Genomic DNA, 15,367 nt, shown 5'->3' on the forward strand with positions numbered 1-15,367 from the left:
ATACAAAGTTATATTTCTGAATGCATAGCCTGTGATCACAGACAAATTGAGGATATTGCCTAGAATACTCTGTTTAGGACAGCTGTTTATTCATATCCAAAAAGTAACTTGCTACCTTCTTCCCACTTCAGATACCCCTACATTTAATACAGTTTTAGTTACAATTATCACTTCACTGAACACTTTTAGATCTCCAAAGAGAGAGATGGTGTGGTGTATAATCTTGGAACAAGATGATTTGATAACTATTTTCAAGAGTAATGATCAGATGCAAAAGTACAGGACACATTTTAGAAACACAGCAGAGACTTGTTGGTTGAAATAACAATGAAATGAAAAACAGTGTAGTGGAACTATCTAATATCGTGGAACCTCGACAGATTTGCAGCTATGGTTTGTTACAACAACTTAACAAGTTGACTGGGTGAGCCTGGAGAAATATTTAAATAAGCTGTAGAATACATGCAAATATTTCTACCTTGTCCTGCTAAAGCTAACAGTTGCACTTGCAATGTGCAAATGGGTTGGTGACATCACAGTTTCAAATTGTTTATTATCAAACAAAATAAGGGTATTCTTTAACCTATGAAATGCTGGCTAAACTGGTACAACACCTTATGAGAAATTGGAGCAGCCCACATGATGCACTGCCTCCAGTGCCATGTATAAAAAGCTCATGGTGGGTTTGCTGCTCCCATGTCTTCATTGACTAGGTTCTGTTACCTATTCTGGTTCAACAGTCCAGCCCTCTCTAGAAGATTCAACACCGTGTTAGCCAGTGATCATACTGTATAACTAGTTTCAGTATGCAGTCTCATGTATTACTGATATACATTTCCACCATTTGCTGCAGTATCCATTACTTTTTTCTCTCCGTGTATAACTATGAATACACGTTTTCCACTTGTCATAATTTCTTATGTAGTATTATATCTTTTTGTAACAATCCTTTACTACATTTATAAACCTAATGTCTTCTGTTGGAGCTGTGATTCATCTGTTTGTATTTAGTACAGAGGAAGATTCCAGTATAACATTCCATCACCAACATGATCATTAGAAGCCGAGCACTAGCTCAGCTTGGTGAACCGTGGGAGAAGAACATTCTTTTTTTGCCTTAAGTGGTTTCAACTAACCACAGAAAATTTAATCCGGATGCCTAGGTGCAGAATTGAACTGACATCCTCCCAAATACGCTTCCTGTATGCTAATCACGGAGCAGCCTAACAGCATGTTCACTACAGTATTCAGGTTTCACTTACATACAACACAGCTATCATATGTAAAATATAATTTCTGTTTCTTTGCTACAGTGTCTTCCCAGCATCTGAATTGTCTTAGCTTTCAGAGAAAATTTATACCTAATTTTCAACATCTTACTCATTGTCGTGGGCAATGTCAAAGCCAAGGTATTTCAAGAGTGTAACCTGTGGTAATATCCCACTGTTGACAATGATCTGCAATTAAATAATTTTTCCATGAGAAATGCAATGAACTTCATTTATATCACTTAGGTATATTGAGTATTAAATGAAAAGATGTTTCCATGTTTTTGTCTGAAAGTTGTCAGCAACAAAGAAGATATTTAATGTCTTCTGCCAACTTCGTTGGAATCACAAGGTTGTTCTGCTTTCCTTACTTAGCTAATATTCTTAATGGGTTACATGAACAACACTGATGATAGAGTGCATCCTTGACTGACACCTCATTTTATTACTGTCAGTTTATTGAACTTCATTAATCCAGCAGTATGTCAGAACAAAAATTTTATAGCTCCTTTTATATGGACTGTAAAGCTATTGCCAAAAACATTCCCTACATTGTTTACTTACAATCCTATCAAATGGTTTCATATAATCCATAAATGCAATGTGTGCAATTCTCAGCAATTCTGATTTACCTGTTTGCAGAATACATCAACACATGACCAGCCTTTGCCAAATAAATTTTTCTCTCTTCATCGTGGCTATTGCAACATGTAAACTGTCAGAAGACATATCAAAATATCCAGACAGGCAACACAGTATCATGGAAGTTCTAACAATGAGCATACAATACATTCTTGGAAAAATGAGAAGGCAGCTATTGTAAAAAGAAACAACTGTTGGATTCTTAAGTAATGAGTTGTTCTATTAGTTACATGAGATGTATTTGCATGTCTTTGAATACAATATTTCTTGTAAGAGAATTATGTGGTCTCGCCAGCAATTCATCTCTGAAGCCATCAACATTCTGTCAACAATACATACACCAAAGACCTTTCCCCAAACTGACGTCGAGGATGTTTAATGCATACAAAAAATTTACCTTATGTGAAAATTGACAGACAAATAATTTTTATTTTTTCCTATGTAAATTACCCTTTGATAAATACCTCTCAACTACTTTTAAAAGTTTTACTGGAGAAACTTTATAAGGATCTTGTACACCAAGTGCAACAAAAGAATTAATATGAAAACAGCTACTTCCACTTTCCTTAGAATATTTTGAATTAAGAAAATTATTCCTACCTGCTAACTGGATTTGAAATCACCACTATGTTTCATGGTTAACATAACTCATGAATATGTTTCAACATGCAAAATGCATTCATTTAAGTTATGAACTTTGAGTATCAACATTATAGTTCACTTGGACACACAGTGAGAAATATGATTGTATATCACTTTCTATGTGTCACTTTTCAGGAATAGAATGCTGGTATTCATTTGCCATATAATAAATAAAAATATGTATTCACTGCCACTGTTGTAAACCTGTATACATTCCTATTACAGGTTCTGATATTTACGATTTACATTAAAGGAATACTTCACATTACTGTATGGGCTAATACAGTATTATTTTTATATTTCTTTTATTAACAAGTGGAAAATACTGAATCCACTGTTTCAAGGGGGGGGGGGGAGTCATAAAAGAGATGTATTATTCAATTTCCTTCCATTGAAAGGTATATTTTACACTTATACCTCAAGTCCCAATAAAGATAATGGACTTAAATGAATATTACAGAGAACCATTAAAGATGTTTCTTATAATTAATAGTACATATTGTATCCCTTATGGACTTGGCAAGGTGTATTTAATTTCCTGAAATCTGATCCTTGCAACTTGCTGTCTATAATGGTTGCAGTATAACAAGTTGGTATAAATGGCTTCCTTATAGAATTTATTGACTGTGATTGCTAAAAAAAATATAGAATAGATTGAACTGTGATAGTAAATATCAATTTTAAATATTTGGGTAGGTCTCATAATATTTATTATGAAGAAAACTTTTTACATAGAGATTGTGGAAATGTAATAACAACAAAATAATAAAGAATAGATTACCATGTAAGTGCATAGAACTGACTCTTACACAAGGCATCTGATTCATTGTAGATAAATGGTCACAACCTTTCAGAGCAATAATTCCTGTAATAATGTCATTTTGCTATTGACTAAAATAATTACAGAATGTTGCTAATTGGTTGCAGTACAAATGCCAAGAATGTAGCAATCAATATACAGTATTATGTATTTCAAGCAGTTTTTCCTCAGTTCTATTTTCATGCAGTGTACATTTTCTTGAACATTCAAATTTCTGAATATTCAAGTTAGTGGCTGACATAGAAACATTACTACCTTTGCTGTTAAGCTTCTGCAAAGACATAACATATAAGTGAAATATGGATGGAAGAAAATTCTGCACTCAGAAGCTGAATTGTTTATTCTGCTTGTAATTATGTTAATACCTTTTTTTAGTTGAATGACAATGTGTGGTCGCAAAGTTTCATGAGTTGTAACTTGTTTTTGTTGTTTACTTCCTGTTTTAAATGAAGTATGTTGTTTGCTTTGTACAAATTTTAGTATATTTTAAATAAAGCAGTATCAAAAAATATTTTAATCAGTTACTTTAAACTTGTAATAATTTCCTCACGGTTGAACTGTGCTCTAACTGTAACAAAAAATGTTAGCTTTCCAGAGTGCATTCTCTGCCCCCTACTAGATTTGTCAGTTAGATATTAGATACTGATGTAGTTGCTTTAAGAAGTGGAATATGAGTCACAGGCCGCTTTCCTCTGCTCCAGGTAGGGGCTCACACTGTTGCTAAGTTAGATGTAAAGGTGACTGCTCCTGCTGATGCTTACACCGACAATTTCCACATAACTATAGTACTTGTTGATCCAGTGCATGTGTGGTTCATAGCAGTCCACTTTCCACTATTCCATCTCTGGTGGTTTTATGTATGTAAGCATCAAGTTTGCATACAGTGAATCATCATTTGTTCCCTCAGACAGTCCAAAATCACAGGGTCCAGCAAGGTCACACGGCCCTTTCCCGCTGTAGTTGGCACATAAGGCAGATACCTTCAAAGTTTGTTCTTGATTTAAGCAAGTTCACTAATTGTCTACAACACAGCCTAGGTTTCTACCAGTCATCTGGCCACAATGCACAGTGATTCTTCCAGTTTTTCCTTAATTTATCATTTCTGTTCCTTATCTCTCTCTCTCTCTCTCTCTCTCTCTCTCTCTCTCTCTCTCTCTCCCCCTTCTTATCATTTAATTTTTTTCTCACTGGCTACCATTCTTCCTGCACTCAGTTTCCAGATCTTACTGGCTTATTTCTGATGTATTTCCATTCCCTCTGATTTTCTTCCTCACCATTGGACCATTTCGAAGTCCTCAGGTTTTCAAATCTCATCTGATAACAACCCATTTCTCATGTGGTAAGTCTTTCTTGAACTAGGGTCATGAATGGCTTTTCTTGTATCCTTGTGAATAAACAGTTTGTTATCCTCCTATCCCTTCCTCCTATGTTCCAGGAGGGCACCTAGTTCTGAAAGCTGGCAACTTAATGCCTTTCTGCATGTTTGCAACAGCTGCTCATTGGTAAATAATTTTTTTTCTGCCCAATTTATGTCAGAGAGCATTGTATGCCTCAATTTGCTGGAAATATGGAAAGAAGTCATTCAGTACCTAAGCTTGAGTTCTGATCTGTATCAACAACAACAATTACTGTAGGTGCAGCATTGTTTTTTTCAGTCTCTATTCCCGAAAGTGCTACAAAGTTACTTGTAAGGTAACCACCACCTTGCACTTCAACACGAGTACCTCTGCCTTCAACATCTGATAATGTACCTGGTCTTGGGCTGTTGTGATAGACCAGCTGCAGAGTTGGTGGTTCAGTTTCGATATGGCCAATATCTTCTGATACGTCTGTGCCCACAAGAAGTTTTATTTGTTCTCCCTTATTTCTGTTGCATTGTACCAGAAACACCCTCTCACTCACAGAGTTTGTTTCATATTGCACTTCCTTCTCATGCATAGATGACTCTTCTCCATCACTTAACCGTTTAACTGCAAGCTCACTATCTTTATTTCCAGCATCTGTAGTCTGTAACAAAGCACAAAAAAATCTTAACTTTTTCAATAATACAGTTCTAAACCAATAAACAGTAATTTTAGAGGTTAAAAAATGTCTTTAGATCAGTTATGAATATAATTACGGTAATGAATGTTGAAATAGTTTCTTCAGTTTTCAGTGACATATTAGTTTTTTTCATGTGTATTAAAATCAGCAGAAATCAACAGAAATCATGACACTCATGCATTAGACTTAAAGAAATGCAACATTAGTAAATCATTTATTTATGTTGTTGTGTAAACACCATCATGAACAGGAAATTCACAAATATGAAGCAAGTCATGGTATGCAGGATGCTGCAGAAATGTTGTGACAAACTTCGAGTGTTGTAGAGGTTGTCTTGGGGAAAAAACTGAGTATAGTTACCCGTGTCCAGAAATGTCATCCACTGATGTTAAGAGTGTCAAAGTTATAGATGCTGGCACCTGCCAGTAGGCCACCCCTTAGGCCGCAAACATGAGTTTTTACCCTGACACACTATAGGTGGAACACTTCGCAACATTGGTTCGTCACTCAGTGATTTTGACTGACTGCCACAATCACCAGTGGAGACAATAGAGATAGCTGCTGTGTAGAAAGGCCTTGTCTCTTATGAATGCGATCCCCTGCTGCCTCAGTGGATGACAATTTCCGACACAGCTTTTCACTCTCTAAATTCTCCCTTGTTTTTTGGTACAGAGGAGGAAAATAACCTCCACCTGGCAATTTGTGGGGTGCTCAAATTTGCCTGATTCATCATCTACATCAGTGTCTGACAACCCAGTAGTGTCTAATATCTACATTGGGAGTGATAAATTGAGTGATGCTGCTGCCTCTACAACTGAAAGTGCTTAAAAAAGAAAACTAGCTGGAATTGAAGAACGAAACAATAAACTGTATGCTGGGACTACAGACCATGAGATAATTAATATGTCTTTACTATCAGATGTTTTGGAGAATAATGCATGTTGCAAACAATGTGGAAAATGTGATGTTTCACTAAAAAAAAAAAAAATTACATGTAGGACTTGCTTGTGAGGTAAAGTTCAGATAGATTGCTATTCACCATAAAGATGATACAACGAGTTGCTGCCTGGCACAACAAAAAGATTGTTACACAATAAACTTTCAGATAAAGCCTTCTTCAGAAAAGAAAGGAAAACAGACACATGCTCACAAAAGCAGCCACTCTGGCTTGAACAACCACAGGTAATGCCAGATATTAGTGTACAGTGGGCATGACCAGTACAAATCATGGGAGGCTCCATCCCTTGATTTCACACTGGCAAATACCTCCCATCCTAGACCAACACTTAGCATGGCAGTTACATATCAGCGAGGTAATGGATAAAGTGCTAGGAAGACTGCACTTAATTTATCCCTCACTGAGCCACATTACAATGCTACCCTCACAATGCGACATCGAACTGTACCGAGCACTTATGAGGTGAGTGCTCAATTACAGCACTGTGGTGTGGTGAAGCACTGCCGTAATGACAGTCAAAATGCTGGACACAGTGCAGAACATAGTCCTTAGATTTGCTCTGCACCTTCCAAGAACATTCCCAATGAAGAGAATTAATCAACTGCTGTAATCTTGGATTTCTGAGACAGATGCCGGCAGTATGTAAGATGATTCTACAAGGCCACGTAAGAATAATACAACTGTCTTGTCCATGGACTGGGGAACCTAGTTCACTGGCAGCGAACCACACAATGGCTGGACCTGCTGCATAACCAGTCACACCACGTAGCAACGGGAAGGAAATCAGTAAGTGAAAACAAGATGATGAGAGGCACCGAGAGGCAGTTCGTGGTGATAGACGGCAAATCATCGAGTAAAACTGAAGTGATATCAGGTGTTCCCCAGGGAAGCGTCCTGGGACCTCTACTGTTCCTGATCTATATAAATGACCTGGGTGACAATCTGAGCAGTTCTCTTAGGTTGTTCGCAGATGATGCTGTAATTTACCGTCTAGTAAGGTCATCCGAAGACCAGTATCAGCTGCAAAGCGATTTAGAAAAGATTGCTGTATGGTGTGTCAGGTGGCAGTTGACGCTAAATAACGAAAAGTGTGAGATGATCCACATGAGTTCCAAAAGAAATCCGTTGGAATTCGATTACTCGATAAATAGTACAATTCTCAAGGCTGTCAATTCAACTAAGTACCTGGGTGTTAAAATTACAAACAACTTCAGTTGGAAGGACCACATAGATAATATTGTCGGGAAGGCGAGCCAAAGGTTGCGTTTCATTGGCAGGACACTTAGAAGATGCAACAAGTCCACTAAAGAGACAGCTTACACTACACTCGTTCGTCCTCTGTTAGAATATTGCTGCGCGGTGTGGGATCCTTACCAGGTGGGATTGACGGAGGACATCGAGAGGGTGCAAAGAAGGGCAGCTCGTTTTGTATTATCGCGTTATAGGGGAGAGAGTGTGGCAGATATGATACACGAGTTGGGATGGAAGTCATTACAGCATAGACGTTTTTCGTCGCGGCGAGACCTTTTTACGAAATTTCAGTCACCAACTTTCTCTTCCGAATGCGAAAATATTTTGTTGAGCCCAACCTACATAGGTAGGAATGATCATCAAAATAAAATAAGAGAAATCAGAGCTCGAACAGAAAGGTTTAGGTGTTCGTTTTTCCCGCTCGCTGTTCGGGAGTGGAATAGTAGAGAGATAGTATGATTGTGGTTCGATGAACCCTCTGCCAAGCACTTAAATGTGAATTGCAGAGTAGTCATGTAGATGTAGTCATGTAGATGTAGACCGAGAGGTTACACAACATCCAGTCTGAGGCTGATAGATGAACAGCAGGCAATGATTAACCTGCAACACAGATAAGGCAGAAACCCTCATAAAAGCCATGAGCGTTAGCATCAGTGGGCACAATATTCACCGAAATACTGGGACAACATCATTAGAAAGGCTATCAAAATACATAGAGACTGTGGCTATAGTCCTGGCAAGGCTTGAGAACCAACACTAAGTCTAATTACAGAGAAGGCATTCATAGAAAACAACAAGCTGGCATTTGGGGTGGATGGAATGCCTATGTCCACACTGATGCAGCCTGGATGTTTTACCATGGCAACAGTCTTCAATGCAAACCTCTCTTTGGTCAGCAACACAATGCTGGGTGAGGGGCTGTAAGTCAGTCAAACATGCACCTCCCAAGAGGTCAGTTTGCTAGTGCACATGACAATGATAACATGCATGACTGCCAAAATACTGTGTCCTTTGGACGCTAAAAACTGGCAGAACACTCTTTGGCTATTCCGTCAACTAGTGCATAAGAAGAAGCTGAAGAACCACATTATGATAAGTACATCATGATTGGCAACAGTGTGGCAGATTTAAAGTTGAAGCAATTGACAGACACCCAGCAACACAGTGGGAGTTGTGCAACGACACACAATTAGTGTAACCTACTGATGCTACGGCAAGATAGTGTAGACATTGTTAATAAATCAACCTGGTACAAAATTCATCAATTTTGCATGTTTATCTACATATATCAGCCAATTCCTGGATTTTTCTTTGCATAAGACAGTGTCCAAGTGTCTAATACATTCATTTCTAAATTCTAGATATTTTCATGTCACTTATTCATTATCCTCAACTGATTGTATCAAAACAAGTATATAAATTGCTTAGTTTCAAATTATTGTGAGTGCTGCATAAAATTTGCACTATAATGTCTGTTACAAACTACATTTGCACCTTCTCCAAATTTTTGCAGATTTATTCTTGTTTAGACAACCATTCTCATATAATTTCAGTATATAACTATGTGAATTATTGAGAATTTTTGTAAGTCTGCATTTTTTTTTTTTTTTTTTTTTTTTTTTTTTTTTTGCATAACATAGCCTACTTAAAAGTAAATTGATGGCCATGAGCTACCAATTTGAAATCTATACACTTTGACAATAATGTGATGTTCAGAAAATCATTTTTCCATTAACTGCAATGGATTCCTGTGTGGTTAGTGTAATATATTCACATTTTTCACTCACTGACCAATTTCTTCTACGGGAGTAATAGTTAGTTCACACTCGCAAAGTAAATGTAACTCATATGAAGTCAACTGCTTTGGCAAAATATTGTGTTTGCACATATTATAACTTTTGTATTGCATTTCATCTAGTTTCCTCTTCAAGAGTAGTGTATATTTTCACGGAATTCTGCTCTTCATGATTTTTTTATACATGTCTGTTAGTGAGCATAACCTTGACAACATAAAAGTTCCCAATGCAAACTTCCAAATATCTTTAAGGAATCAGTTACTTTTATCCCAGGTTTTTCTCTCAGAACATAACAAACCACTTCCTTTGGTGTTGCAGCTTTAGTTCTTAAAGCGAATTAGTGACCCTTGTAGTGTGACAGATCCATAAATTACAAAAGAATCAGTAAGGTTAACTCTGAGTTAAACCTTAGTTGGTTACTGTTGAGAAATACATTGCACCAAATACAATTTAGCCCCCCCCCCCCCCTCCCCCTGTGAATGCTCTTCTCAGTCACAGGATAAGTTGGTTGCTTTTCATAAGCAGCTGGAAATCACCCTTACTGCTAATAAGTAATTGGAAGGTACTGCGACAGTGTGTTCTCAGCAAATTACTTGAAGTCACATACCAAATCCAGGAAATACTGGATGTATCATTACTCCCTAACTATACTAGCAGAGGCAAATCAGTGGTAACTTTAGGGGTCTTGTACAGGGGATGCTGGGATCAGGAAGAACACTCAAAGTAGTACATTCCCTCCACTTACGAATATGTTTGAAGTGGTGTCTCCAACTGAAACTTAATTGAGCTAGTGGGGTATGTAACATTATGTGATTGCCTTATCACTTTAAATCATTCACTAATCAACCAGTCGCTCGGCAACAGCTACAGTTAGCAAATAATGTTGCGAGAATGTAAAATGTGAACGACCTGTGACGTAACTTGTTTATTGTCGAAGCGCCGTCAGAGATGCAGTGAGTTATTGACTTTGAAAACAGCGGCGCGAAAAACGGACAGAAGAAGAACACTTTTACACATTTTCTTTTTTTTTTATGTACGAGATATTCTCGATGAACAGTTACTCATTCTTCTCTTGTCTCTTGTAACTTGTGTCGGATGCGCATGTCTTGCCGCCGTATTATTATTATTATTATCGTTAAAAATAATATTATTTTAGTGTAAAGTAAAAGTGCAATACTGCATAGCAGTAAATTTATTGTGCGACGCGTATGTGAAAACGTCAAAGGAATTATTGTCATTACGAGAAGAGAAGTGCCAGTCAAAACAGCATCCATGTTAAAATTCTTCATTGTAGTGTAAATTCATCTATTAATTGCCATAAATTCAGATTTAAATGGAATTGGTGTATGGACTATTTATTTAGTGTAGAATCTATGTCTCACTCCTTCATGAAGTTATTTAATTTTCTTTATGTTTCTGCCAAATAGAGAGTTCACAGTCACGAATTCTTTCGTCGAAATCGGACGGAAGTTGTATGCGGCGAAATATTTTCTCCGCGGCTCATTCTACTAGTAAATGCATGATAAACTACGGTCCCTTAGGAAATTCATGTTGAGCTATCCAAAAATAATTATATTTCGAATAGGCAATTTACTCTCCTCTGCAATGCAACTTCCGACTGATCAGACGATCCAACAAGAGACAGCCGCACACGGTCGGCATTCGCAAATATATTTACACCGCTGATTATAGCTATATGTTGCGGCATAAAAGAAGCATATTGTTATAATTAGCGACTACGAACGGGGACGTTTATAACGTATGTTTATGTATACACATTACGTAAACATATCGTTATAATTGGCGCCCGAACAGGGACGCGAATAAAAAAAAAAAAAAAAAAAAAAAAAACCCTCAAAGGAACAATTTATATAAGATACGCATTGTGGGAATATTCATAAAGAATTGTAGCTAGTCTTGTGCTTTTTATTTGTTACATGGCATCAAACACCATCCAATAAAATTTCCATTGAGCGAAAGAAACGATATTCAGAGCAAATTACGGAAGATAGATTTTTTTTGGAACCGAATTTGTGCGAAAACCTAGTTGCAACGCCCAAGGCAGTCATCAGTAACGTAAGTTAAAATTTCGTTAGCCGTAGCCAAGCTTCCTTAATTTCATCCGACATTAATCAATTTGTGGCGATCTTTAGTAGTTGCAGTAAAAATTTGCTTTGATTTCAGTAGACTGCATTTAGTAGATTGGTAATTTCTTTAAATATTGTTTAAATTCCATTGTTGTGTATAGCATATCAGTTGTTTTTAAATGTCCGCTGCCTGTTCACGGAGCTGACCAGCCTTAGTTTTCATTTATTTTGACCATTGTGCAGCCATACTTTCTTTTCGGTCCAGAATAGTCTCTTGTTCTCGTGACGTGCAAATCCCGACATTCCCATCTTGTGACGTAGCAGTGACAACCGACTAGCAACCTATAAATTACATCTCTGTCAACAGCTGACGGACGTAGCTCAAACGAACTTCATTGACTTACTGTTTGTAAATAAGTGAGCTATGGCAGACGATAAAATGTCATCACTAGATTCAAATGAACAGAACGAAACGAGTGAATTGTCGCGTCGCTTACGGTTCCGCAGGATAATTAGTAGGGCTGAGACACCAATCGAAACAATTGTAGAAAGTGAAGTGGGAAATCTTATGGACTTTGATGCCTCACGCCATAATTTTACCTATACTGAACTAAGCAATGCCAGCATAGTTTCTGCCACTAGTACTCGTAGCCATATACCGGTTACAAGGGAGGCAGGTGAAAGCAATTCAGGGGTAGTGACAGATGATGTATTCAAACAGCTACTGAGTCAAATAACTCAAATGATGCAGGGCGGAAATCGCCAAATGAAAGAGGAAAATAGACAAATGTTAGCCTCGCTTGAAGATAAACTTTCTACAGTTATTGAAGATAAACTTTCTACAGTAAGCGAAGAAATAAAAACTGTTAGAGAAAACGTAGCCAAAGAAGTAGCGAAGCAAGTTAAGGATGCTGTTTCTCAAATGCGAAGTGGAATAATTTTCGAACTAAATGACACTTTAGCTACCATGCAAAGCGAGACAGCTAACACCCGAAACGCAACCAAGAATCTTGACTCCAGCGTAACCACGGTTAATCACAGATTAGACAGCTATGATGGATTGTCTATCAGTACACTGAAAAGATGCATAGACAACATATCTGATGCCATGGCCACAGCAGTAAATGATGTAATTGCATCAGGTTGTTTCCCAGATAGTCTAAAGATAGCACAAGTAACCCCGATTTACAAGAAAGGTGATAAATCAAAAATTGAGAACTACCGTCCCATCTCAATCTTACCTGCATTTTCTAAGGTAGTTGAGAAAGTTATTTATACTAGATTAATGACATTCCTGAGTCAACACAATTTAATATTTGAAAATCAGAATGGCTTTATGAAAAACAAGTCAACTTCAGTAGCCGCAGCACAATTAATAGACAAAATAATAACTGCCATAGAGAATAAGGAGTATGTAACTGGAGTGTTCCTTGATCTAGAAAAAGCTTTTGATTGTGTCAACATCACCATATTACTTGACAAGCTATGGAACCTGGGTATTAGAGGAACTGGCTATGATCTAATAAAATCCTATATGTGCAATAGAAAACAATTTGTCTTGCTTAAAACAAAAAGTGGGTCTTTCAAATCTAAAATTACTGATTTCGAATATGGAGTGCCTCAAGGTTCTGTCTTGGGACCCCTTCTTTTTTTAATTTATGTTAATGACATACAGTATTGTTCCCCTAACTGTAAAAAAAATATTGTATGCAGATGATACATCAATTGTGTGTAGACACGAAGACTATGACAGTCTGGAGGTGCTGTGCAACAGTGTAACTAATGAAATAGTGAAGTATTTTAATGAAAGCCATCTAAATGTAAGTGCTTCAAAGACTGCAATGATGGAATTTAACACAAGGAAACAAATAGAATTTGATATGAAATTATCCATAGGAAATGACATTGTGAAAAAAGAAAAATGGACAAAGTTCTTGGGAATTACAATCCAGGACAGCCTCAAATGGGACATGCATATCGATTCCTTAGCCTGTAAGCTGTCGAAGAATGTATTTGCTATAAATATGATGAGCAAATATTGTAAGGATATGGGTGTACTAAAAACTGCTTATCATGCACTATTCTCATCAAATTTAAACTATGCTGTAGAAATATGGGGTGCAACAACTCAAGCCAACCTAAGCACATTATTAATACTACAGAAAAAAGTTATCAGAATTATTTGTGGTGCCAAACCCAGAGAATCATGTCGAAATCTGTTCCCAAAATTAGGAGTGCTTACCATTATAGGTCTATACATATTGAAAGTTATATTGCTCGTTAAAACAATAAATCCAAATTTCAACTGTGACCTGCACCAGTACGATACAAGGCAAAAGTTCAGATACCATGTAAATAGCCACAGAACAGCTTTATATGAAAAAAATGCACTTTATGCTGGGCTGAAGCTAGCTAATGCCCTACCAAAAAGTTTCACAACCCTTCCTAGTAACAAATTAAAAGATCAGCTAAAAAAAATTCTAATTGAAAACCCTTTTTATTCCTTAGACGAGTACTATATCTATATGAAAAGTGCTTCATAAGTATGTCAAGCTCATAGTTTAAAGTAACTTACAACTAATACGATGTTGATAACAACAATATTTGTAATATTGTGATTGTATACTACCAAATGTAAAATGCATCAAATGTAAAATTTATTAATACAAACAAACCATTAGTTTTTAAATTTATAAACTGACGTATTCAGAAGAATAATCTATATGATGTCCTGAAACTGTATTATTTCTAGGGATTGTATTTGATTATTCGATGTTGAATAAATATTATTATTATTATTATTATTATTATTATTATAGTAACTACAATGGTAGAAAAACTAACCGGGGGAATGTCAAACTTGACTCTGGAAACTGAAACGAAAGTAAAGGAGAGGCTAGATAGTCATGAGAGAGAATTTAGAGAAAAGTATGAGAACTGGATTGCTGGAAAGGACAAATCTGTCGAAGATAAAATTAACAAAGACCTAGTAGATACTGTGAAAGCAACCATTCTTGGTATCTTGTCAGCTCCTGGAAGCTCCGGAGACACCGTGATGTCTGAACTCGGTAGCATTAGGCATACCCTTCAGCAAGAATTACCAAATTGGAAGCAAGAGGTAACGGAACAGCTAAATAACCTGAAGGCACAAGTGAGTAGTAGTTCCCGAATACAGAGACCGAATTATCGTAACTCGTTAGCCTCAGAGGAAGAAGATGAATTATTTCGGCAATTCCGAATACCTGTTGTATCTAATGAACACACTTCACCACCACATATTCCAGTTAGTCACCGAAACCAAGAATCTGATTCAGTAGTAAAAATGATGAAGGAAGAAAGCATGATAAAGCATCGAGTTTTTCAAACCTTTAACCCGGAAAAACGAAATATCCACCTAACTGTTTTTCTTCGTGGATTCTCTGGCATTTTTCCAAATTCGTGGACTGATAGACAGCGTACCAATTTGTTACCGGATATATAGGTGGCGAATCCAGCGTATCCAATTTGTTACCGGATATATAGGCGGCGAATCGGCAATATGGGGAACCGAAATGGTTGATAAGTGTCAAACGTATGAGGAATTTGAGAACAGTTTCCTCAGCAAATTTTGGAGCGAAGGTGTTCAGAAGCGCCTTCGTAAAGAAGTCTATAATGCAGAACAATTTGACCCCAGGAATGGTAGCCTGAGAAAGTACTTCGAAAAATATCTTGGCAATCAATAGTAAAGATATAATTATGATTCTCAAGTCTAAATTACCCATTTCGATTTGTGAAAAGCTGATAGCCATACCAGATGATGATCCAGATACCTTTCTGTCGATATTAGATTCTCTAGACCTGATCTATGAGGACATGAGAGC

General features: G+C 37.0%; 2 protein-coding genes across 6 annotated transcripts in view; one reads left to right on the plus strand and one right to left on the minus strand.

Annotated features, from left to right (window-relative positions):
• The window catches only part of LOC126282113 (uncharacterized), a 388,870-nt gene that overhangs the window by 357,887 nt on the left and 15,616 nt on the right, over positions 1–15,367 (plus strand). The gene's annotated exons all lie outside the window — the stretch shown is intronic.
• LOC126282111 (zinc finger protein 679-like) overlaps positions 792–15,367 on the minus strand; it is a 165,426-nt gene continuing 150,850 nt past the window's right edge. For all 4 annotated transcript variants that reach the window (XM_049981575.1, XM_049981572.1, XM_049981573.1 and 1 more), the window contains one exon: positions 792–5,379. In XM_049981575.1, coding sequence (XP_049837532.1) covers positions 4,951–5,379 — 429 coding nt within the window. In that variant the 3' untranslated portion in view covers positions 792–4,950. The remainder of the gene's footprint in view (positions 5,380–15,367) is intronic.

Source organism: Schistocerca gregaria, chromosome 7 (genome assembly GCF_023897955.1).
Source record: "Schistocerca gregaria isolate iqSchGreg1 chromosome 7, iqSchGreg1.2, whole genome shotgun sequence".
In the NCBI taxonomy this organism is placed as follows: domain Eukaryota; kingdom Metazoa; phylum Arthropoda; class Insecta; order Orthoptera; family Acrididae; genus Schistocerca; species Schistocerca gregaria.